Source organism: Nannobrachium achirus (assembly GCF_963921795.1).
Source record: "Nannobrachium achirus genome assembly, chromosome: 23".
Taxonomy (NCBI): domain Eukaryota; kingdom Metazoa; phylum Chordata; class Actinopteri; order Myctophiformes; family Myctophidae; genus Nannobrachium; species Nannobrachium achirus.
Window position 1 is genome coordinate 2,394,461 of NC_137830.1, and position 25,635 is coordinate 2,420,095.

The 25,635-nt window shown below is 41.8% G+C and overlaps 4 protein-coding genes across 4 annotated transcripts in view; all 4 read right to left on the bottom strand.

The window, feature by feature from the left end:
* Positions 1 to 25,635, bottom strand: part of LOC308308491 (uncharacterized protein) — a gene marked incomplete at its 3' end in the record, with an annotated part of 306,519 nt that overhangs the window by 180,549 nt on the left and 100,335 nt on the right. The gene's annotated exons all lie outside the window — the stretch shown is intronic.
* LOC308308406 (protein NLRC3-like) overlaps positions 1 to 25,635 on the bottom strand; it is a gene marked incomplete at its 5' end in the record, with an annotated part of 157,017 nt that overhangs the window by 116,418 nt on the left and 14,964 nt on the right. The window contains one exon of the mRNA XM_080753824.1: positions 23,549 to 24,249. Within this exon, the coding sequence (XP_080609950.1) occupies positions 23,687 to 24,249 (563 nt within the window). The 3' untranslated portion in view covers positions 23,549 to 23,686. The remainder of the gene's footprint in view (positions 1 to 23,548; positions 24,250 to 25,635) is intronic.
* Positions 1 to 25,635, bottom strand: part of LOC308308493 (protein NLRC3-like) — a 280,490-nt gene that overhangs the window by 103,043 nt on the left and 151,812 nt on the right. The window lies entirely within an intron of this gene.
* Positions 9,732 to 11,867, bottom strand: LOC308308405 (single-stranded DNA-binding protein, mitochondrial-like; the record flags this gene model as incomplete). Its single annotated transcript, XM_080753823.1, has 3 exons — positions 9,732 to 9,834; positions 10,112 to 10,199; positions 11,699 to 11,867. 3 exons carry the CDS (start codon positions 11,865 to 11,867, stop codon positions 9,732 to 9,734), a joined length of 360 nt encoding a protein of 119 aa, XP_080609949.1.

The window sequence follows — 25,635 nt, forward strand, 5'->3', positions numbered from 1 at the left end:
TTTCGGCCAAGAATTTTGCTTTCGGCACATCCCTAATCTGTTTATTGATTAGTTTATTAGAAACACAGGATCCATGGATGGATTCATTGGTTACACCCCGCCATTCCGAAACCCCGCCATTCCGAAACCCCGCCATTCCGAAAAATCTTCTTTTCGGAATGGCAGGGTCTTCTACAAACAATAAAAGCACCTCCATTCCGAAAACGAAAAAATAGTTATATAACTATATAATTAGTTATATAAATGTGCATAGGCGGTGCAGGGAGGCCAAGGGAGGCTATGCCTTCCCAAATGCTCTGCTGGGTATTTTAAAATTATAGGTAGAGTGGGGGAAAAGGCCCCCCTGGGGTAATAAGCCCCCCAGCTGTATTTATCTACAGAACTACAAGGTGGCAAACTATTTGATTTCAGCACATTCCTGGCATCCTTAGCTCTTCATGTATACAACATTTCTTTGTCTCACCTTAATCCAGGTCATAACTTTCTCAATCAAAGACATTTGAGATAAACTGATCTAATTCTTTGTCACTGTGAAAATGTTCCAAACTTGGTGTAAATAAGTTGAACCTTGTCACTTATTTTTTTGTATATCATTAGGAAGGCCTTATGATAAATGATCAACTTAAAAAAATAAAAAAGGTTTAAGATTACACTCTTTGCAATGACAGCGTTGGGGTAATAGGCCCCCCCTTGTGTGGGGTAAGAAGCCCCTGGGGGCCTTTTGCCCCATGGAGAGAATAACTGCTTATTTTTGTCGGAATCGTTCAGTTAATGATACAAACATGAAAATTGGCATTATTAGTTTCCATGGGTCACTTTGAAATATAACATTTCAAGACGACAGCCATTTTTCAAGATGGCTGACACCTAATTGGAGCAGTTATGTGATATAATGGGTTATTTTGGTGATACAAGCATGAAAATTGGCATGAGTAGTCTCTGTGGGTCACTTGACAATTAACCACCCACAGTTACTTGAAATTTCAATATGGCAGACATTTTTCAAGATGGCCACCACCTTAGTGGTGCGCCAAATAAACAATTATATTACTTAACTGCTCCACTAAGGTGTCGGCCATCTTGAAAAATGTCCGCCATCTTGTAATTTCAAGTAGCTGTGGGTGGCTAATTGTCAAGTGACCCACAGAGACTACTCATGCCAATGTTCATAATTATATCACCAAATAAACCATTATAACACATAACTGCTCCACTAAGGTGTCGGCCATCTTGAAAAATGTCCGCCATCTTGTAATTTCAAGTAGCTGTGGGTGGCTAATTGTCAAGTGACCCACAGAGACTACTCATGCCAATGTTCATAATTATATCACCAAATAAACCATTATAACACATAACTGCTCCACTAAGGTGTCGGCCATCTTGAAAAATGGCCACCATCTTGAAAATTCAAATTCCTCTGACAATTTTCTTGTCAAGTGACCCATGTAAAATGCTGATGTAAATTTTCATGATTGTAGCACCTATTCTGCTGTACTACATCGAGGGGGGCCTTTAGCCTGGCTCCAGCCAATAGACCCGCCCACTCTCTGAGTGAACTGCATCTCTTGGTCTGGATGTGTCATATGACGCGTCTCTTGATACGGTGTCTTGCCGACCAATGAATTCAAAGCAAGAGAGAGAGAGGGGGGGGGGGTCTAACAGTAGGCTCGCAGCACTCAGATAGTGGGAGGGTCAACGGAAGTGTAGTCTTCTTGTGATTGGGGATTTCAAATTTGAAATCTCCTCCCCTTTTCAATCAAATAGAATGGAGACACGTTCAGACTGAAGCCCCAGCGTCGAGTCGGAAATCAGGCTAGGGGGCCTTTTACCCCATAGAGGGGGGCCTATTACCCCAGTAGTGGGGCAATAGGCCCTTTTTACATGTTTTTCTTTTTGTACTATAACATCAAATGTATATAATGTTTCAACATGGTGCTCATATAAGTGTATTGGGTAAAGCATTGCTAACATGTAGGCCTACATACTGAATTAATATCAAAATGTATTTTAATTGGTCATAAAATAGACATTATCCTTAAGGGGGCCTTTTACCCCACTTTACTCTCTATATAAATAGGCTATATTTGCGCAGCATTACTCTGCTTTGCAGTGCGACGCTCGCAGCGCACGCACTATACTCGGTAGAGTATAGCACGGGTCCATAAAATGGGATCCGAGCCGAAATGGAACCGAGGAGATTTGGACCGATCCGAACCGACGTTTGACAGAGCGCAGCAGCGCAGTGAGCGACGGCTGAAGAGAGAGAGAGAGAGAGAGAGAGAGAGAGAGAGAGAGAGAGAGAGACACAGACAGACAGACAGACAGACAGACAGACAGACAGACAGACAGACAGACAGACAGACAGACAGACAGACAGTGAAGTTAAGTAATAGGCCTATGAAATAATAGTAGCCTACTATCGTACTGTCTGTAAATTATAATACTGGCTTTGTCTTGGAGACAAAGCATTATGTCTGTCTGCACTCTGCAGTGAAAGTTATTTAAAAACTGCAGCAGTCCACGCCCACCCACGCGACTCTGAGAAATGTAATCTCCACTCCTTTGATGTCCAAATTGGCCATTATTAGGCTACAGCGTGTAGCTTAATAGGCCATCGTCAATTCTGTTTGATCTCCCAGCTGGTAGTCAACAAGTTGGAGATGGACCACGATGTGTCGGAGTGCTTTGATTCATTGACTGCATCACTGCAAGCTGAAGTCCTTCTGTTTAAATGTGTATTTCCATATATTTAACAGATGTTCAGCACATTTAATATGAATTACTGAATTGAATTATGAATTCAACTGAATAATTCTATTATTTTTCTAAAGTTTAGCCAGTTTATTTATTGGTGTAGGCCTATAAATGTAGTCTATTATTCAAACTATTTCAATATTGAATTATATTGAAATTGCTTGAGTTCTTGGACTGGGTTAAAACTGCATGCAGTCTAGCGCACGTGAATGCTGCCAGAATCCAAATGCGCAGAAGTAATTGGACACAAAAAAAAGAAAGCGGTGCTGTTTGGTTTCATGAAATGACATATGGCCTAAACAGATATGAGACAGGTGAAATAATACAGTGTTTTATAAGGGAGAGAGGTTAAACACATTTAATGGCGACAGCGACTTTTTAAACATGTATGGACACAGAGGCATGTCAGAGGCATGTCAGAGGCATGTCAGCCTGACCCCACCTGGACATGCCACTAAAATATCCAATTAGCCATGGCCAATGAGTTTGGGGCAAGCGTGTGCTGTATTGGAAACAGATGTAACTAATCAAATGCATGCCTATAAAAAGCGTCTCCCCACAATCAATTCCTCTTTTACATCAGACATGGCATACCTCCAAATCGCCAATAGTCGTGGGGGGAAACTGCTCATAATTGACGGTTTTCGTTACTCCCGTAACAAAATTGTTACCGAAAAAATATACTGGCGTTGCGCCTACCGGGGCTGCAGCGCCAGTGTACACACCAACCGGCTAAACATTGACGCCGAAGACCCAGAGATCATCGTGCTCAAAGCACCTGGTGCCCACAACCACGCCGCTGAGGAGGGTCTAGTCGCCACCACGGCTGTAGTGGACCGGATGCTTAGCCTGGTGGCGGCTGACCCTACCCTGCCAGTCAAGCGGGTATATGATACGGTTGTTGCTCAGGAGGCAGACCTGGAGAGTATACCCCCATTCCCAAGCGTCCAAACACGCCTGGAGAGACGTAGGGCAACCCTCATGCCCCCCATCCCCCGCAACTTGGATGATGTGGACATCCAGGGAGAATGGGCGGTCACTTGGGGAGGGGATGATTTTCTGTCCAGGGTCAACAGGCAGCATGGGTTTGTCGTTTTTGCTACAGATAGCAATATCGACAAACTCAGCACATGTGATCAGGTGATAACCCTCTCGCATAACAAATCATGATAATGAAATTCAAATATTTCATATTACACACACACACACACACACACACACACACACACACACACACACACACACACACACACACACACACACACACACACACACACACACACAGTGGTATAAAGTAACTAATTACATTTACTTAAGTAGGCTACTGCATTAATTACAGTTTTGAGGTATTTCTACTTTACCTGAGTATTTCCAGTTTTCAGTAGCCTACTTTTACTTCTACTCCACTACATCTCAGATCCAAATCTTGTACTTTTACACTAGGCTACATCATTTGATAACATAATCACTTTCTTTAGCCCTATCTTATACAAATGCCTTGCATTGTGAGCTTGTAGATCTGCTATTTTCATTCGTGTACTTTTACTTTTGGTACTTTAAGTACATTCTGATGCAACTACTTTCATACTCAAGTACATTTTGAATTCTGGACATTTACTTGTAACGGAATACATCTATTCTACAGTGTGCAGACTGTATTGAGTACTTTTCCACCACTGCACGCACACGCACGCACACACACACACGCACGCGCACACACACACACACACACACACACACACACACACACACACACACACACACACACACACACACACACACACACACACACAGCGTCAATCAATAAGATTAATTTTGAAATTCGTTTTAGATTTACATCGACGGCACCTTCAAATCAACCCCGAGGCCCTACGAACAGTTCGTTACCATCCATGGCCGGTACATGCAGCGGGTCGTTCCGTTCGTGATGGTGCTAATGAGCGGAAAAACCACCGACATGTACCGTGCAGTCCTCCGCCATGTGAAGAGGAGGGTGGCGAGGGTGACGGACGAAGAGTAAGTGTGTGTGTGTGTGTGTGTGTGTGTGTGTGTGTGTGTGTGTGTGTGTGTGTGTGTGTGTGTGTGTGTGTGTGTGTGTGTGTGTGTGTGCGTGCGTGCGTGCGTGTGATATGATATGATATAGTACTTTATTGTCAGTTCACACTGAAATGTGTCTTGCTACACACTAGCCATGTATGCAGAAACATATATACAAACATTTGACACAACGGAACAAGAACAAACAAAAGCAGACAGTGTTACATATACAAGGATAATACAGACAGAGACCAGTGTCCACCACCCAGCCTACCTATGGCTCTCCTGAGCAATATTCTCTATGCAACACATGGCTATACTATTAGAGATAATATTTATAGATAATAAATATTATGTCTTTGTTTATAAATACATAAATATTATTAATCTGTATGTATTTTATTTTTTTCTGTAAGATGGACCCCAGGCCAAGTCCTGATGGACTTTGAGATGGCATCCATGAATGCCTTCAGAGCAGAGCTGCCAGGGACGAGGGTCACAGGGTGCTATTTTCACCTCTGCCAGTCCATATGGCGGAAACTGCAGGAGCTTGACCTGGCAGGTCAGTGTTGTAACTGAAGAATGGTAATGAAATAATTATAACAAGGTATAGGTGTTTCTACCATGGTTATATGCAGGTAAAATGTTTCTGAAAGAGGTATAGGCCTAGGGTCCAGAAGCAGCAGTCAGATAGTTATAATTGTTATTATTATATGATTCTTTCATGCATTCAAGACTTCTTCTTTTTTTTCCCCTTATAACACATAATTAGCCTATTTTATGAGATTAGTTGTATAATAAGTTTTACTCTACTTCTGCAGGTCCTTACAGACAGGACAGGGAGCTCAGAGGGTGGGTGCGCAGGGCAATGGCCACCGGCTATCTCCCTCTCGCCCTACTGAGGCAGAACTTTAGGATGTTTTGTGCCGAGAGAGAGACCCTACGCCAGATCCGCCGCTACCCGTCCCTGAACACCTTCATCCAATATATGGAACACACTTATGTTGGCATGCAAGCCCTGTTCCCACCTGCGACCTGGTGTGTTTACAACCGGCGCATATGCAACCGGAGCAACAACGCGGTCGAAGGTAAGACCTTGGATGATTTATTATTTTAGTTGGTATTCATTTCTCATTTCAAATCTGTTGTAGGCCTATTTAGCTGTCTGAGCAACATGTGAATGAAATGTTATTGGGCCAATGTAGTTTTTAAAATCTATGTTTTCTTCAGGGTTCCATCACAGATGGAATGCGCGGGTTGCTAGGAGCCACCCGTCGCTCTGGGTATTCGTCCGCATCTTAAAAGATGAGCAGCGGCTGGTTGAGGCGACGTGTGCCCAGGCGGAGCGCGGGGACCCAGCACCTCGCCAGCGTTTGAAGTGGCGGCGGTTGGAGGCGAGGCTTCGGAGGATCCGACGCCAATACCGCCGAGGTGGAGCACGGGACCTCAACCAGTACTGGCGTGCTGTAACCTTCTGCATCCATAATTTTGCATAGGTTTTTTGTCTAGTTTTTTTCCCCCATTTTTTTGTTATTTTGTTTGTCCCGGGTCCTGTATAAAAGGGTAGAGTAGGCTACCTATTCATTTAATCAAAAATACATGGGCCGGTAGGCCAGCAGGTGCCCCACAATGGGCCTTTTTTGTTCTTTTTTTTGTCTAAAAGGTAGAGTATACCTAATTTTAATTTAGCAGATATGGGCCATTTTTTTCTATTTGTGTAAAAGGGTAAAGTACCTCATTTTAATTTATTCAAAAAAAGCAGATGGGCCGGTAGGCCAGCAGGTGCCCCACAATGGGCCTTTTTTGTTCTTTTTTTTGTCTAAAAGGTAGAGTATACCTAATTTTAATTTAGCAGATATGGGCCATTTTTTTCTATTTGTGTAAAAGGGTAAAGTACCTCATTTTAATTTATTCGAAAAAAGCAGATGGGCCGGTAGGCCAGCAGGTTTATTTTGTAACGAGGTGAAAACATGTCATGCACCAAGGTGTATAAATGGTATATTTCTTTTGTGTGGTAAAAAGGGTACTAAAAGGTTCAACCATTTCATGTTTTGAGATAAAAAACATTATTTCATTTAATACACTGAGATTAAAAACTAGACATTTCATAGACATTTTTTTTTGATACAAGGTGAAAACATTTCATGCACCAAGGTGTATATAAATCGTATATTTCTTTTGAGTGGTAACAATGGTTCTAAAAGGTTCAAACATTTCATGTTTTGAGATAAAAACATTATTTCATTTAATACACTGAGATTAAAAACTAGACATTTCATAGACATTAAGGATAAAAAACTTAGTTCATAAATAGATTTAGGGCTAATAGAGGCGTTGTAATCAAATGGAGACGCATGGAGCGAGCGCGGAGAGAGAAAGAAGAGAGGGAGAGGGAGAGAGGGGGGGGAGTAGTAAAAATACATAGGCCTACGTTCTCCTCTGCATAAATAAATATAGGCCTATAAGCTGTATGTTTATAAACGCTGTTTTACTTAGTTTAATAGCCTACCGGTGGGTTGAGGATTAACACTTTTTTTTTAACCAGAGGAGAGCTGGAGAGCGCATAGGCTTTCACAGCGGAACCGCCGGAACGTCCAGCGTAGATCACTAATATTGCTCTTTCATGATTCATCATAGTAATAGTCAGACCAACGCATCTCACGTTATGTTGATAAAACCGCAGCAGCATTGAACAGGTGCGGTGTGTGCGTGTGCAGTCTGTGTGCCACACGCAGGCACGCATGCACAGCGAGAGAGGAAAATCATTACACTCCCCCCGCGCACAATTAGAATAAAACAAATGTAATATTGGCTTGGAATCACTTCCAAGAAGTAAACATGGAAATAGCTTTAGACTTTTTTGGGCCTGTCAATTCTTTCCTCTCTCCTCCTTGTAATCTTTTCACTGCTTTCAATGTTTGTTCTTCAACATATAAATATGCATAAATACTACTGAAGACTACGTCACTGTGTTCTCTATACTGTGTCATTTCATTTCATTTCACTAGGCGGCCTAGTGATTAATAGTAGGCCTAGTCTAGGCCTACTATTAATGTGCACCTTTATTTGTATATTGTTACAAACATTTCTCTTTTCTCTAGGCTATAGAGCAGTGGTTCTCATGTGGGTCGGGAATCTCAACTTTTAGCGCAGATATAAATTAAAGAGGCAACGAGCATGCCTTTGATCTCCCAGCTGGTGGTAGATCAGAGGAAGTTGACGATGGCCCATTAATTAAGGAGTAGACTAGAGAGAGAAAGTGGTCTGAATCATTTGTATTCACCTGTGTCACTGTTACAACATCCTCCTCCTGCCATCTCAGTGGATGGACGCAGGGATGTGGACCAGACAGACAGACAGACAGACAGACAGACAGACAGACAGACAGACAGGGTTCATTGACCCAGGGTTATTGATGCAGTGGGAAGTGCTGTAGTCTTACACTCAAACAAAAACGTATAGCCTAGTTAGTTATAGCCTACATTTATTGACGCCACGTGCCTCTAGAGGCAGTTTAGAAAGAACAGATCTCAGCAGATCTAACGGTGGGAAAACACAAATTACGTTTTCTAGTCTTAGTTAATATCTGCATTGTTACTTAATATTTTATTTTCTAGTTTCATTCAATTAGAAAATACAGCTCTGCAGTAGAGAAACTATAGCTTGAATGTTTCTCAAACAGTAGCCTACATGTATAGCCATGAGGACTGATTGGATGGACGCCTGGACGCACACACATGCACAAGTCATGCATTCACGGAAACCTAATAGGCATATGAATAGAATAGGGTACTTGGGCTTGTGAATCTAGGGGGGGATGCAGACTATCTATGGGGAGTTCTACCATGCAAACCGCAGCCCTTAGTGACTATAGACACGTTTATATAACTATCTTTTAAGTTTTTTTTGTTTTCGGAATGGAGATGCTTTTAATGTTTGTAAAAGACCCTGCCATTCCGAAATGAAGATTTTTCGGAATGGCGGGGTTTCGGAATGGCGGGGTTTCGGAATGGCGGTTTGTCACCCTTGGGGTTTGGTGTATTTTTGGTGTATTGTTGTATTTTTGGTGCATTTCCTTAGGGTACAAAGGCCAAATGCCAGGGCAGGAAGGCCATCAAATAAAACAAGATTTTAGTCCATTGAAAGAATTTGTTGAATTTAAAGGTTAGGGATGATAAGCTAATCTGCAGTGAAATAGATAAATGATGGTATTTACAATCTGATCCATGCTCAGCCCTGCACCAATCAAAGTCACTGGATTGGTTTAAAGATGGGGACTTAAAGATGGGGAGTTAAGATTTCAGAATCTCAACAAAAGACACTGGTGTCTACATGACAAGAAAGAGACACTGGTGTCTACATGACCAGAAAGAGACACTGGTGTCTACATGACCAGAAAGAGACACTGGTGTCTACTGTCTACATATTGACAAGCAAGAGATACTGGTGTTTACATAACAAGAAAGAGACACCGATGTCTACAGTCTACATATTGACAAGAAAGTGCTACAGTCAACTGGGACATTAAGGCCACTGTGGCCTCAGGTCATGCCATTGGTTTGAGGGACACAAGGCCAAACTGAGCGGCAACGACGGCCATGGCCTTAATGAAATTCCTGACCTGATGTATATTTTAATGCCAACTGACCTGCTATGATGGTGGTAGCTTGTCTCGTCACTTGGTTCTATACTAACTGACCTGCTATGATGGTGGTAGCTTGTCTCCTCACTTGGTTCTATACTAACTGACCTGCTATGATGGTGGTAGCTTGTCTCCTCACTTGGTTCTATAATAACTGACCTGCTATGATGGTGGTAGCTTGTCTCCTCACTTGGTTCTATACTAACTGACCTGCTATGATGGTGGTAGCTTGTCTCCTCACTTGGTTCTATACTAACTGACCTGCTATGATGGTGGTAGCTTGTCTCCTCACTTGGTTCTATACTAACTGACCTGCTATGATGGTGGTAGCTTGTCTCCTCACTTGGTTCTTGTCCACATATTCTCCGTAGTCCAGCTTCCCTTCAACCAGGACTCTGGCACTGTGACAATAAAAACACACACCGACAAACAGAGATGAATTGAATACACAGGAGCACAATGGAAACGTTGTGTTGTTATCCTCTTAGCAGAGTTTATGCATTAGAATCGTAGTGCTGTAATCTTTACAAAGATAAGTTAATGGATTAAATGTGTGTGTGTGTGTGTGTGTGTGTGTGTGTGTGTGTGTGTGTGTGTGTGTGTGTGTGTGTGTGTGCGTGCGTGCGTGCGTGTGTGCGTGTGTGTGTGTGTGTGTGTGTGTGTGTGTGTGTGCTCTACCCTTTCTTAATGTAGTTGTAAGCCATGTCTCTCAGACCAGGTTTGAACACAGAGACTCGATGCCATGTGGTCTTCTGACTCATCTCTCCTGAAGAGGGCGCCAAACACAGCCGTTACCACACACACCTCCCAGCATATCTACAGTCTAGAGCCATGGGTCTCAACCTTTTCAGGCCACGACCCCCAAAATAACCATACTTAAACTGGGGACCCCCAAAATAATCATATTTTAACTGGGGACCCCCCACCCTGACGAGCAGTAAGAGTTGAGGCATTGCATTTTGTATAACATTTTGTTGTATTGTGAAAATAGCAGATCTACATAATCACAACGCCTCGCGTTGTGAGCATTTTGTATCCCGAGGGCCTGGGATTAAAGGGGGAGAAATAAAAAGAATGACCAATATGAGCGTATGAGGTGTGTAATTAGGGTATTTTGTGGCTGCTGAATCCATTCCAACCATAAGTTATCAGTAAAAAATACTCCTTGGCCATAAAATAGGCCACGAGACATATAATATTGGCAATAAAAAAAAGTTTGGAGTAGGGTTTGAATTCATGAAAACTATTCAAGATCAGGCGGGTAAGCACACATCATGACACACAGGATAACATGATGCAATCTGACAAGGAACACTCAAACACAGGGTTTAAAACATAGGGACTAACAGGACACAGGTGAACTCGAATGACATGATTGGCTAAGCCTTAGCCAAGTAGGCCTATTTTATCGCCAAGGAGTCATTTTAACTGAAAACGAATGGTTGGAATGGATTCAGCAGCCCAGAAATACCCTAATTACACACCTCATACACTCATATTGGCCATTTTAAATTTTTCCCCTTTAATCCCAGGCCCAGGGTATCCCGATACCCCCAACCTTGATTGGCTCCCACAAAGTTTCTCAAGGGAGTTGTGATTGACAAAGTTCAGAGGTGATAGTAGACACCTTTATGAACACATTTGTGAAGAAAGCTATTGGTAACGATTTAGTTCCCTGATTGGTCAAAGACTGCTAACTTTCCCTTACTACACAAGTTGAGAACCACTGGTCTAGATCAGGGCTACTCAACTTAAGATGGTTCAGGGGCCTCTCAGCAAAATACCAAAAGTCCAAGGACCACAAGCTAAAGATTACGGTCCTATTTTGGACATCTGTAACTCACTACATGACTAGTCTAAACATGAAGGAAACACAGAAAACAGCCACATTTCCATCTATAATACCAAACCTCATTGAACAAAAACATTGTCATGGAACGATTAATAATGAAATGATGACGTTTTTTCTTTTGGAACAAACAAAATAGCAAAAAAAGTCACACACACAAAAATAAAGTCTTGTATAAAACAAGACGTAAATAGTTTTTTAGAGGTTTTGGAGAAAAACTGAAAATATCAGAAATGATTTGTCCACACTGACAGTAGAAAACATATTGCTATGACCATTACAGGTGATTTTGAGCTTGTAGATTGGTTATTTTTGACAGTATATGCATTGTGGCTCTCTGGAGTGAGTGTGGAAATATAGTTGTCCTCTCCATCAAAGTTTCTCCATCCCTGACGTAGTTTGTCGTTAAACCCCACCATGGTACCCACCTCCACCTCCTGCTGTTTCTCCATCCTTGTGCTCCGTCTGGGTGGAGCGCCACATCTCGTTGGTTGCCATGGAGAAGATGGTGACGGGGTTACACCCCTCCACCTGCCTCATGACGGGGTCCTGACCCACCCTGCCCAGCAGCTGCACCCAGTTCATGGCCACACACACACACACACACACACACACACACACACACACACACACACACACACACACACACACACACACACACACACACACACACACACACACACACACACACGCAGAGAGAGAAGCCCCAGTACGTTACTATATTAACCCCACACTGCACAGATCTACAAGCTCAGAATGTGTAGCGGTCGCGACGTCTTGCGAGCTTGTAGATCTGCTAGTTTCGCCAGCCAGACCTGCTGTGCTGTACGGGGAAATATAACTCGGGCTTATAGGACTGTGGAGCGGCGGATTTTGGGCAGATGATAGGAATATTTTGGCTTATCGCCGAACCCTAATTAATAGGTATTGGGAAGATGAAAACCGCGGTAACAACATGTGGATACCGACCCAAACCTAGCTAATGGTCAGAGCCATGAGGAAGTTGGGATCAGTTGCTGAAGCCAGTGAACAGATTAATGTGGAAATGAGAGCCTGATTCTCTTCAATTATAACTATATGTGGGATGACGTTACTGCTTTGAAAATACATCTCTTTGTCCATCTGGGCAGATTCATATTTCAGCCCTAATGCAACAAAAACACACTATTATAAACAAAGTTCTAACACGCACGCGCACACGCACGCGCACGCGCACACGCACGCACACACACACACACACACACACACACACACAGCAACTCACATCTCTCCAGAACAAAGTTGCTGTCCAGGCTTGCATGTCTGACCAGCTGACCAAACACCTGAGGATGAAAAACACATTGAACACTTTTAGTGCTATTATTTTGGTAGTCATCCAAACACAGTGTGCAGCCATTCACTGCGCTTTATTTTGAAGAGCCCCGGAAGCCACCATGGTGTCCATGGTCACAAGCAGTAATTGGGCTCAATAAACGTCCCTGTTAGTTCTGTGAGAGAGGCAAAGATCTGCTTCCAGAATGTTCTCAGAGATGTACATGAGCAGAACATGTGTTTCACAGTTTGGATCAATGTTGTCATATTTATTTGATCCTTTATTAATAATAATAATATGTATCCATACACATATATGTTATGCCCATACATGGAGATCCCTATCTGCACCAGCCACACAGATATGGGCCATGCCTTTGCCATCTGACCAGAGATATATGGGTGGGTGACGTGACGTAACGTTTTCGCTGTCCTCGGTGTCAAACATGTATAAATAAAAAATATATTTGTCAAAAACCTTCTGAATATTGTGCAGGACATTAAGCTTTATGTGAACTTACTCAAGATTAAAACATTTCATTCCTCATTTCTTCAGAATCTTCAACCAAACATGGCAAAACTCATATGGTGTGACTGTCCTGACCTTGTTTCTCAAAGTGGGAACTTGAATAAAACTAAGAAAAAGAATTGCTAAAAATCATTTGAAAATGAATTTAGGCTAAAAAAAATGTCTATTTTGAGCCTATATCTTTTCAAAGTCAAAGCATAATGTTTTCAGTCATTTCTGATCAAAAACATTTTGTCCCCCAACCCAAAATCATTTGGTGTGACACTAGTTTGGAAAAATTAAACAGGCAATTATTTGGACACCTATTGGCTAGAGAGGTCCTTCTTCTGTAAGGCTATTCAGCACTCCCAGCACAACTGCAAGACAGGTGTCTGAGGTGAGTTATGATTTTAACATTTTCATGAAATGCCATCTTGTTGAAACGTTGACAAACTCACCATTCTGGATGTCTTTTGGTGTGACACCTTTTCTTTAAAAAAAGCGTAAGTTATTTGAAGTTTTGGTCATATTTCCATGTAGATCTAGGCTGCTTTGTTATAGCTAGCATGCTGTTAGCATGCTAATGTGTACATAGTAGCCTCAAGGTAAACCTAAATGGAGAAAACAGTAATATGGTGTGACACTTAATCATATGGTGTGACATGTCTGCTTGTCACACCATATGACTTGACTGTCACACCATATGATTTATACTGTATTTAACTACAGATATAACAACAAATAACAAAGTTCCATGTTTCTTTTGTACATTTAAACATTTGTTTTAAACATTTTTACATAAAATGTAATTTAGCTTCATTCAGTGATACTTCAAATTCATCAGACAGAGCAGAAACCCCTTCACAGAAACCTTAACATATTGTTTCAATCTAAACAATATTTTCTCTTTGTCTTAAACTATACATTGCATTTTCTTTTGTCAGCTGGAAAATGACAAGTGCTGAGAGAACGAGAAAGTACAGGGAGAAACTAAACAATGACCCAGCAAGGAGAGAGGAGCCAAAGGGGCGAGACTGCATTTTCTACGAAGAGCAGGAGGTTGTCTGTGGCATAGCAGAACCGCAACAAGGCAGCCGGTTTGCTACCCTCACCAAATACGACTGGCTGATGTACAATACAGTCTAAATGTATAATCTAATCTGATCTAATACTTTTGTACTTTCACTCACTGGACTGGACAGTGGACAGTGTTAAGGTAGGACCCGAGACAAAACTAGCGAAAATAGCTGATCTACAAGCTCTCAACACGTTGTGCTGCGAGAGCTTGTAGATCAGCTATTTTCGGAGTTGCGCAACCCAGCACTCTTTAGCTAGTGGAGATGTGGTGTAATGTCATGATTCCTAATTACATTTGTTCAACACAAAATGCTGTGTTCAAGTTCAGGAGACTTCGGAAAAAAGCAATTTACCTGAATGCTGAGTTCTGTTTCCACTAATTGGTGTTAATAAAATGTTGCCTTCAATGCCTTGGCTCCAAGTGTGGCTATGCGCCTTATTGTCCCTTTAGGATCCTTCTGCCGTGGGCCGGCAGAAGACTTAGGTGTGCGTAGCATTCCTGTGCACATCCTCATCATCCATCTACTACTACAATTCTTTCTTATCCCATGTTAAAGCCCTACAATAATATCCTGTTCAGAAATATTAAGGCCATGTTATCCTGGGTAATTGTTTAATCAATCAGTAGTTCAGTTCAGTACTCACTAATAGGTAGGTTAAAACACAGTTTGCTTTGACACATGAAGATATGATCATACGGTGTGACACTAAATCATTTGGTGTGACATTCCAAATAGTGAGAAATCATACCTTTATTAATGATTAAACCAAAAAAATGTTTATGGATTACATAGAGAATATTATCAGGAAGAGTCACAAATATTTGTGTAATTTTAGAGAAAGTTTTGACAGAATACATTTAAAATATGTTGTAAGATCATGAACATGGGCCTTCACACAGATTGTCGATTATGAAAAAAATATACAGATATAATTAATTTTCAAAAAACTATAGTGGATCACTGGTTAGTTATGATAAAGGACTTTGATAAAGTGAGTAACTTAAGAAAGATGTACTCCATTTTCATTTTATGAACAATTATTTTCATCGTCACACCATATGACGATTTTAGGCACAAGTACAACAAACTGCTGAATAAAGTCTGATTCCAATAAAATATCTAAAAACAAAATGTATTTCCATAAGGTTGAGAGTGAGTAGAACAAAAGTAAATAACTTTTATGCCTGCAATTTAAAGTTTTTTTAAAAACACATTTTTTGGGGCGTCACGTCACTGACCCACATATCGATGACATCAGGGATCTTCATATATGGGCATAAAAATTTACTTTTACATAGGTGATGTCACCTGTGATGTCACAGTGACAAGGGAACCAATAGACTGTATACAAATGTGTACTGACTGTCTGATGGACGGACAAACTGAGACATTTCTCATGGATTACTGCGACTTTCAGTCACAATAATGTGTCTGAAGTGAACTATCAGGCTAAGCATCATTAAACCCATAAAAGGAGTGATCGTCTCACCTGAGTGGAAGCTCTTCTCAACATGTCTGCACTGGACGATGATCAGGATGAAGAGAAACTGGACGATGATCAGGATGAAGAGAAACTGGACGATGCTAGGAAGGAGACACAGAACACAATATTGATTACATGTAATCAACTTTACTGTCACAATTTCTGCTTGGCCTCTATCCAGATGGACACAGACTTAAAACCAGTGAAATCAAGTTTATTGACATTTGTCTTTTACAGACTAAGAGAATAATTGCATTGTCATGGAAAAGTCTGGGGAAACCGAATATTTCACAACGGTTCAGAGAATTGTGTCTTTGTTTGCCTCTTGAGAAAATCACGTATATTTTGAAAGACAAACAAGAGGTGTTTAAAAAGATTTGGGGTTGTTTCATACAGTATTAAAGATTGTAATTTGGGGCACTTAATGTCAGACCGGGGGGGGGGGGGGGGGGGGGAGTAGTGCTTTTATTTTTTGTTTTTGTAGTTATTGTCGTTTTTCTTTTTTCATGGTTTTGTGTTTTTTCATGCTATTGTATTTTTGTTTTTTCAGGCTTTTTGTTTCATAAATGTATATAAAATGTTGTAATATTTTCTGCTGAAAAAGGAAAAAGTCTAATTACTCTAATAAATATATTGTTTAAAAAAAACTTTACTGTCACTATAATCTGAAATAATAGTCTCTTCCTGGTGTTCCTAAACGTAACCTCTGTAATCAATGCCTAAACATTTAAACCTTATTCATACCCTTAACCTCAGTAAACAGTTAATCCTAACCTTATTCCTAACCTTAACCACAGTCAGTAAAACAAAAACAGAATACAAGAACGGCCCAACGGAGTGGTCACTGTGAGATCTGGAGGGGGAGAAAAGCCATGTTTAACTGTAAGTCTAAAACAAAACAATAAAAGCACATCTACAAGCTCATCACGCATAGTTAACAACATTAACACACACTAATACTAGACCAATACTAAACTACACACACACACACACACACACACACACACACACACACACACACACACACACACACACACACACACACACACACACACACACACACACACACACACACGTGGAAAAAAGTACTACTTTTTTTTTACTCTGGTAAAAGTATCAATAAATACTCTGTTAGGATGCCCTCACAACAAAATACCTAGAGTGGAATCCGCCAATGCATTTCAATGAGAATGGAGCATTTTTTGCAGAAATCCTCTACTGGCACCCTTACAAGTAAAAGTCTGGAATTCAAAATGTACTTGAGTAAAAGTACGGCAGTATTGGTATGAAAATGTACCAAAAGTACCAAAAGTAAAAATACAAAATGTTTGAAAATATCCAAAGTATAAAATAGGGCTAAAGTGGTTCATTTAAGTTCTAACATATTATAATTTATATCTGCAAAGTAACTAAAGTTTGCAAATAGTGGAGTAAAAGTACAATATTTGGATCTGAAATGTAGTGGAGGAGAAGTAAAGGTATTGGGAATACTCAAGTACTCAAATACCTCAAAACTGTACAGTACTTTAATAAATCCACTAATAGTTACTTTACACTGCAACACACACAGGCGCACGCACGCACGCACCCACGCACGCACGCACGCACGCACGCACGCACGCACACACGCACACACACACACACACACACACACACACACACACACACACACACACACCAGTAGAGTTGCTAACCTAACGTTGTATTGATGTTTATAAACTTGAGGCAGGACCTTAAATAGACTGTAAAAATATAGAACTACACTCACCTCACGCTGCTTCCGCTCCGTCACTCAAACGGCTCCCTCTTACTTCCGGTGAACGAGGAGCGATGAAAAGGTTCCGCCCAGCAGTCTGGATTTATTTATTATTATTACATCATTATATTAGTATTTATTAATATATGCTGGGACCTGATCTGTATTTATTTATTATTATTAAATCATTATGAGTAGTATTTATTTATTATTATTACATCATTATTATTAGTATTTATTTATATAAGCTGGGACTGCATCTATAGATTTGTATATATTTATTATTATTGTTAAATAATTGACTATTATTTGTATTCATTTATATTTGCTGGGACCTCAAATATCGATTGGTATTTATTCATTCTCTCAAAATGGTAGATCTACAAGTTCACCAAGAGAGTACAAATGGAGCCAAATGGACCCTTACAGCTCTGTAACTCTGAGAGTGTACAAATGGAACCAAATGGACCCTTACAGCTCTGTAACTCTGAGAGTGTACAAATGGAACCAAATGGACCCTTACAACTCTGTAACTCTGAGAGTGTACAAATGGAACCAAATGGACCCTTACAGCTCTGTAACTCTGAGAGTGTACAAATGGAACCAAATGGACCCTTACAGCTCTGTAACTCTGAGAGTGTACAAATGGAACCAAATGGACCCTTACAGCTCTGTAACTCTGGGAGTGTACAAATGGAACCAAATGAACCCTTACAGCTCTGTAACTCTGAGAGTGTACAAATGGAACCAAATGGACCCTTACAGCTCTGTAACTCTGAGAGTGTACAAATGGAACCAAATGGACCCTTACAGCCGGGTCTGTAATTCAGAGTGTACACAAGAATCAAATTTGTTCTCCTGCTATACCACCAAAATGTGGAACGCCTTACCGAAGGCCTTAAAGGAGTTCAAATCTCTAGCATCCTTTAAAACCGCCCTGAAAAACCACTCACAGACCTTGTGTCAGTGAACTGTCATGAAACTGTACCTTTTACTATGCAATACTTCTAATAAATACCTCAGTCAATCAATCAAACAATGGAACCAAATTTGGTGTACTCTTCATTTCTGACAGTAATCATTGGAGCAGTGGTTCTCAACCAGTGGTCCAGGGACCACCTGTGGACCTTGAGGGGGTTCCAGGTGGTCCCCAGCTAAATGATGGAGAGTTGGTAACCAACCATTTGGTTCCATTTTATCCTCTCAAGAGTTAAATTATTGTTAAACATTTGCATTAATTAATTTACAAGAAGTCTAAAATTTAAGAGAATGTAGAAGAATTGTTATTTTGATCAACGTTGGCCTGTTATCTCTCCTATGAGAACTTTAGCCAAAAATAGCAGATCTAGTGAGCTTGTAGATCGGCTATTTTTGGCAAAGAGGTTTGGCGTATAAGGGGGAAAAGAGCAGACTAAGTACAGAGTGAAAGGTCAAGTTTATTGAGTATTGACGGTTCAAGTGGTTAAATATCTGAAAACACAAATTGACATGAATCCAAAATACACTGATGATTGTGCTGTCAAACAATGAAACGATATGGAATCTATGAACAGGTTGTGGGGGTCCCTGCTTCATCTCTCTCTCAATAAGGGGTCCCTGCTTCAACTCTCTCTCAACTAAGGGGTCCCTGCTTCATCTCTCTCTCAACTAAGGGGTCCCTGCTTCATCTCTCTCTCAATAAGGGGTCCCTGCTTCATCTCTCTCTCAATAAGGGGTCCCTGCTTCATCTCTATCTCAACTAAGGGGTCCATCCTCAACTCTCTCTCAACTAAGGGGTCCCTGCTTCAACATTCTCTCAACTAAGGGGTCCCTGCTTCAACTCTCTCTCAACTAAGGGGTCCCTGCTTCAACTCTCTCTCAACTAAGGGGTCCCTGCTTCATCTCTCTCTCAACTAAGGGGTCCCTGCTTCAACTCTCTCTCAACTAAGGGGTCCCTGCTTCATCTCTCTCTCAACTAAGGGGTCCCTGCTTCATCTCTCTCTCAACTAAGGGGTCCCTGCTTCATCTCTCTCTCAACTAAGGGGTCCCTGCTTCAACTCTCTCTCAACTAAGGGGTCCCTGCTTCATCTCTCTCTCAACTAAGGGGTCCCTGCTTCAACTCTCTCTCAACGAAGGGGTCCCTGCTTCAACTCTCTCTCAACGAAGGGGTCCTTGGCCTGAAAACTTTGAAGACCCCTGATATAGAGTGTATGGTCTATCGCAGTGCATCTCAAACCTTTCTGACTTTGGTTCTCCCTTTCTGTACTTTCTGAATCAAACTCAAAGTACCCTAAAATTAAGATATTTATGCAAATATATTGTTATATGCAAATAAGTATTAATTTCTACTCTGCAGCAGTTGTGTAATCAAGCTTTTTTTAAATTTCATTTGTTTTAAAACTTTAGGTTTCAAAACTTTAGGTTCTCACAAAGTTTCTTAATGTTTCATAATTAAATACAACTGCATTTCATACTTTCTTTCCCATACCCTCTGTAGTACCTCTGAGTACCCCTAGGGGTCAATGTAGCACCATTCATAGAGCCATTTAACAGTTACTGAACAAACACTCTATAGCAATGATTACTGTCACAATATAGAGCTATTTAACACTGTTACTGAACAAACACTCTATAGCGATGATTACTGTCACAATATAGAGCTATTTAACACTGTTACTGAACCCACACTATTGCACTAATGATTACTGCGTGTGCGCGTGTGTGTCTTATATAAGACCCTAAATGGTCTATGCCCACCTCCCCTAAAGGAATTCATAAAAAGGAAGCCTGATAGAGGACTCAATATTAGAGCAATCACTAGAGGGGATTGCGAAGTACCGTACCGGGGAACCGCTTTTGGAAAAAACACCCTTTCAGTGCAGGGATGTTCAATCTGGAATGACCTACCTCTAACAATAAGAGACTGTTTGTCATTTCCATCCTTCAAGTTCAATCTAAAAAAATGGTTAGTTGACAATCAAACCTGTGACCATGTATAGTTCTAAGAGTACAGCTCATGTCATGTACGTATATTTTTTAACTATCCTTTTCTAATGTAGGGTACTGTTAGTAATATGTGTTGTTTTGTTGTTTTTTCTTGGTTCAGGAAAAATAGTATTTGTATGTATGTTCTTAGGCGCCCTCTCCTAATGTAGGGTTACTGTTTGTTGGTATGTATTGTTTTGTCTTCATGTGGGGACTACGGATGACATTTAGCATTCTTGCTAATTCCGGCTTATTTACATTGCTCTCATGTAGTGTTCATTAATATGCATTGTCCCGTCTAAATAAACAAATAAAGTAAAGTAAAGTATGTGTATGTGCGCGCGTGTGCGTACAGAATAACCCTCACTTCAAAAAGTTACATTCCAAATGTTTTTATTTTATAATATTTTATTGTTGTTTTTATCAAAACATTGTATCATGGTATAATGTAACTTTGGCACAATGTAAATACAATAGCATTGGTTTCATTTTATTGAAAATATGAGTAAATATAAATGTTTTACATTTTATAATTCCATCTTATAGGTAAAAAAAACAAACAAAACAAAACAAAAATACATGATTTTCAAAACCCTTCATTAGAGTAATTGTATTTTTGTTTTCATTATCAATAAAACTTTACAGTATTCATGTTTAAATGTTGTAGAGCAGGGGTCTTCAACAGGGGGTCCGGGACCCCTAGGGGGTCCTCATAGTTACTACAGGGGGTCAGGGACCCCTAGGGGGTCCTCAGAGTTACTACAGGGGGGTCCTCCAAATCCTCATGTGATAGGATAATTATTTTAAATGAACAACTTGAACCCTCACATCCTTATTCTGAGGAGAACTGTAGACAAAAATAGCAGATCTACAAGCTCTCAACGCCTGGCGCTGCGAGGCACCCTGCCCGTCCAGCTTGGCAAAAAGGTTTGGTGTAGAGGTAAAAAAGAGCAGACCAAGTACAGAGTGAAAGGTCAAGTTTACTAAGTATCTACGATTTAAGATTTTAAGTGGTTAAGTGTCAAACAAGTCCCTGCTTCATCTCTCTCTCTGCTAAGGGGTCCCTGCTTCATCTCTCTCTCTGCTAAGGGGTCCCTGCTTCATCTCTCTCTCTGCTAAGGGGTCCCTGCTTCATCTCTCTCTGCTAAGGGGTCCCTGCTTCATCTCTCTCTGCTAAGGGGTCCCTGCTTCATCTCTCTCTCTGCTAATGGGTCCCTGCTTCATCTCTCTCTCTCTCTCTAAGTCTAAGGGGTCCCTGCTTCATCTCTCTCTCTCTCTAAGTCTAAGGGGTCCCTGCTTCATCTCTCTCTCTCTAAGTCTAAGGGGTCCCTGCTTCATCTCTCTCTGCTAAGGGGTCTCTGCTTCATCTCTCTCTCTCTCTCTCTCTCTCTCTCTCTCTCTCTCTCTCTCTCTCTCTCTCTCTCTCTCTCTCTCTCTCTCTCTCTCTCTCAGGGGTCCCTGCTTCATCTCTCTCTCTAAGGGGTCCCTGCTTCATCTCTCTCTCTCTCTCTCTCTCCCTCTCTCCTCTCTCTCTGTCTCTCTGTCTCTCTCTCTCTCTCTCTCTCTCTCTCTCTCTCTCTCTCTCTCTCTCTCTCTCTAAGGGGTCCCCTGCTTCATCTCTCTCTGCTAAGGGGTCCCTGCTTCATCTCTCTCTCTAAGGGGGTCCCTGCTTCATCTCTCTCTCTAAGGGGTCCCTGCTTCATCTCTCTCTCTAAGGGGTCCCTGCTTCATCTATCTCTCTCTCTCTCTGTCTCTCTCTCTCTCTCTCTGTCTCTCTGTCTCTCTGTCTCTCTCTCTCTCTCTAAGGGGTCCCTGCTTCATCTCTCTCTGCTAAGGGGTCCCTGCTTCATCTCTCTCTCTGCTAAGGGGTCCCTGCTTCATCTCTCTCTCTGCTAAGGGGTCCCCTGCTTCATCTCTCTCTCTGCTAAGGGGTCCCTGCTTCATCTCTCTCTGCTAAGGGGTCCCTGCTTCATCTCTCTCTGCTAAGGGGTCCCTGCTTCATCTCTCTCTCTGCTAATGGGTCCCCTGCTTCATCTCTCTCTCTCTCTCTAAGTCTAAGGGGTCCCTGCTTCATCTCTCTCTCTCTCTAAGTCTAAGGGGTCCCTGCTTCATCTCTCTCTCTCTAAGTCTAAGGGGTCCCTGCTTCATCTCTCTCTGCTAAGGGGTCTCTGCTTCATCTCTCTCCTCTCTCTCTCTCTCTCTCTCTCTCTCTCTCTCTCTCTCTCTCTCTCTCTCTCTCTCTCTCTCTCTCTCAGGGGTCCCTGCTTCATCTCTCTCTCTAAGGGGTCCCTGCTTCATCTCTCTCTCTCTCCCTCTCTCCCTCTCTCTCTGTCTCTCTGTCTCTCTCTCTCTCTCTCTCTCTCTCTCTCTCTCTCTCTCTCTCTCTCTCTAAGGGGTCCCTGCTTCATCTCTCTCTGCTAAGGTGGTCCCTGCTTCATCTCTCTCTCTAAGGGGTCCCTGCTTCATCTCTCTCTCTAAGGGGTCCCTGCTTCATCTCTCTCTCTAAGGGGTCCCTGCTTCATCTATCTCTCTCTCTCTCTGTCTGTCTCTCTCTCTCTCTCTCTGTCTCTCTGTCTCTCTGTCTCTCTCTCTCTCTCTAAGGGGTCCCTGCTTCATCTCTCTCTGCTAAGGGGTCCCTGCTTCATCTCTCTCTCTAAGGGGTCCCTGCTTCATCTCTCTCTCTAAGGGGTCCCTGCTTCATCTCTCTCTCTCTAAGGGGTCCCTGCTTCATCTCTCTCTCTAAGGGGTCCCTGCTTCATCTCTCTCTCTCTAAGGGGTCCTTGGCCTGAAAACGTTGAAGACCCCTGCTCTAGAGCAGATGTTCTCACACTTTATAGGTCACGACCCCCCAAAATAATCATATATGAACTGGGGACCCCCCAGTTCAAACAAAGTGTAAATTGTTGAGACATTACATTAGTTTGACTCAGTTCTACGTTGCAAGGCGTTGTGAGCTTGTAGATCAGCTATTTTCACAATATTTGCTTCTTTATGTTATTTGACAATTTGTCCAATGTTTGACCAGTTTATACTTTGATTACTTTGTTTTAAAAGTTCTTTCATTGTCATCTGGAGACCCCCTGGGGGTCCCCAGATGGGGGTCCCTCTGAAAAAACACCCCCCCACCCCCCGTTCCTGATTATTACATTATGATACATTATGAACACTTTGTCTGTCCTCACAGCCTGTCTGTCTGTCTGTCTGTCTGTCTGTCTGTCTGTCTGTCTGTCTGTCTGTCTGTCTGTCTGTCTGTCTGTCTGTCTGTCTGTCTGTCTGTCTGTCTGTCTGTCTGTCTGTCTGTCCTCAAAGCCTGTCTGTCTGTCTGTCCTCACACAGAGACACAGAGGAGTCAGGGTCAAACCCAAAGCAGGCATAGAGAGGTTCAGTAAATGTGGTCTGGACGGTGTAGAGGTGTGTCAGTGTCGGTGAGGACACTTCATAGAAGGACAGAGTCCCAGCAGGACAGTCCAGATACACTGCTACTCTGTTGGAGCCAGAGGGACGAACAGGAAGGACAGTGGTCTTACTATTGTGTCTGACAGCGTATCTGTTAACATGGTTACCATCATCACACCACAGACTCCATGACATTTTATTGTATCCAAGCAAACATTCCTCACCCCGTCCTTTCCTACTGATTCCTCTGTAAGTTACTGCTATCTGAACCTCTCCACTCCTCTCTACCTCCCAGTAACAGCGTCCAGTCAGACCCTCTGTACACAGAACCTGAGGCCAGCGTCCATCAAACCTTTCAGGATGATCAGGATATGAATGAGGCTGTTTCACCCGAGTCGCCTTCCTGTTGTTCTCAGAGAGAGAGAGGACATTGCATGCTGTGTTTGAGTCCAGTGTGAGACGATGGGAATCTGATGAGAAAACAACACAGTAAACATTAAATACATATTCACTGAGTGACACACATACGCACAGGCGCACACACACACACACACACACACACACAAACACGCACGCACGCACGCACGCACGCACACACTATAATAATGGATCAGGTAAAGTGTGTGTGTGTGTGTGTGTGGGGGGGGGGGGGTGTTTACAGAATCAATAAAGTTTGGTTTCCATAGCGATGGGGGATGGGGGTGCTCTGTGTGTCTAACAAATTTAAACATGAATATTGTACAGATCTATAGATCATGAATACAGTGGTTCTCAAAGTGGGGTCCGGGGACCCCAAGGGGTCCTTAAGGGGGTTCCAGGGGGTCCCCTGCAACATTCATGTATAGCATCAAAATCAGTGTAACCACTTTAACCATTTACTGCTGAACGATTGACTATTTGAAAATAGACGATCTACAAGGTCAAAACGCGCCACATTGCGGGACGTTGTGAGCTTGTAGATCTGCTATTTTCAAATGAAGAATATTGGAAAAATGTTGTGTCTGGCACAAACTTTTTTTCAGATGGGGGTCCTTGACACACACCCAGACACATGCGCTGTGAGCTTGTAGATCTGCAATTTGTAAATAGCCAAGGTGTAAAATATGGATAAAGTGGTTCAAATGAGTGATGCTGTATTAAACATTTTGCTGGGGACCCCCTGGAACTCCCTAAGGACCCCTAGGGGTCCCAGGACCACACTTTGAGAAGCATCAACCACTTTAACCCTTCATCGACCGGTGTCTCCCAGGGCTCTATACCCCCCACACTCCAAAATAGACGATCTACAAGTTCACAACACGTCGCAGCACGATGTGTTGAGAGCTTGTAGATCTGCTATTTACGGTAAATGTTCACGTATTGAGACATGTCCAACATTGGGACGCAGGGTTTAAATGGTTAATGGTTCAAAGAAGGTTCTTTGAGGAACCATGAGTCGTTGTGAGTTGTAGATCTGATATTTGGGCGGGCGGACATATCTCAGATCTTAATGGGTTAACCGCTTAAAGGGATATTACACTTTCAAAGTCATTTTATCGTCTAATCAGGCTTTTATGAACACCCTGAACAGTTTTTAATTTGCTTGATTCAATATTTAGATATTTGATGTAAATGTTACCAGGCCCGACACGCCCAGGCCCTCTCCACATACACACCCATTGTAACTTCAAACTCCATTTTAACCATGATAGATTCATTAAAAACACCCGTTGTTTTTTCTGTTGACTCATACTACCCACCTAATACGTGAGCAGGCCGTGTTTTTTCGATAACTTTTTTTCATTAATTTTTAATAATTATTTGGGAAAATGAAAAATATTTAATACAAAAATGGATTATTAAAAATAAATGAAAAA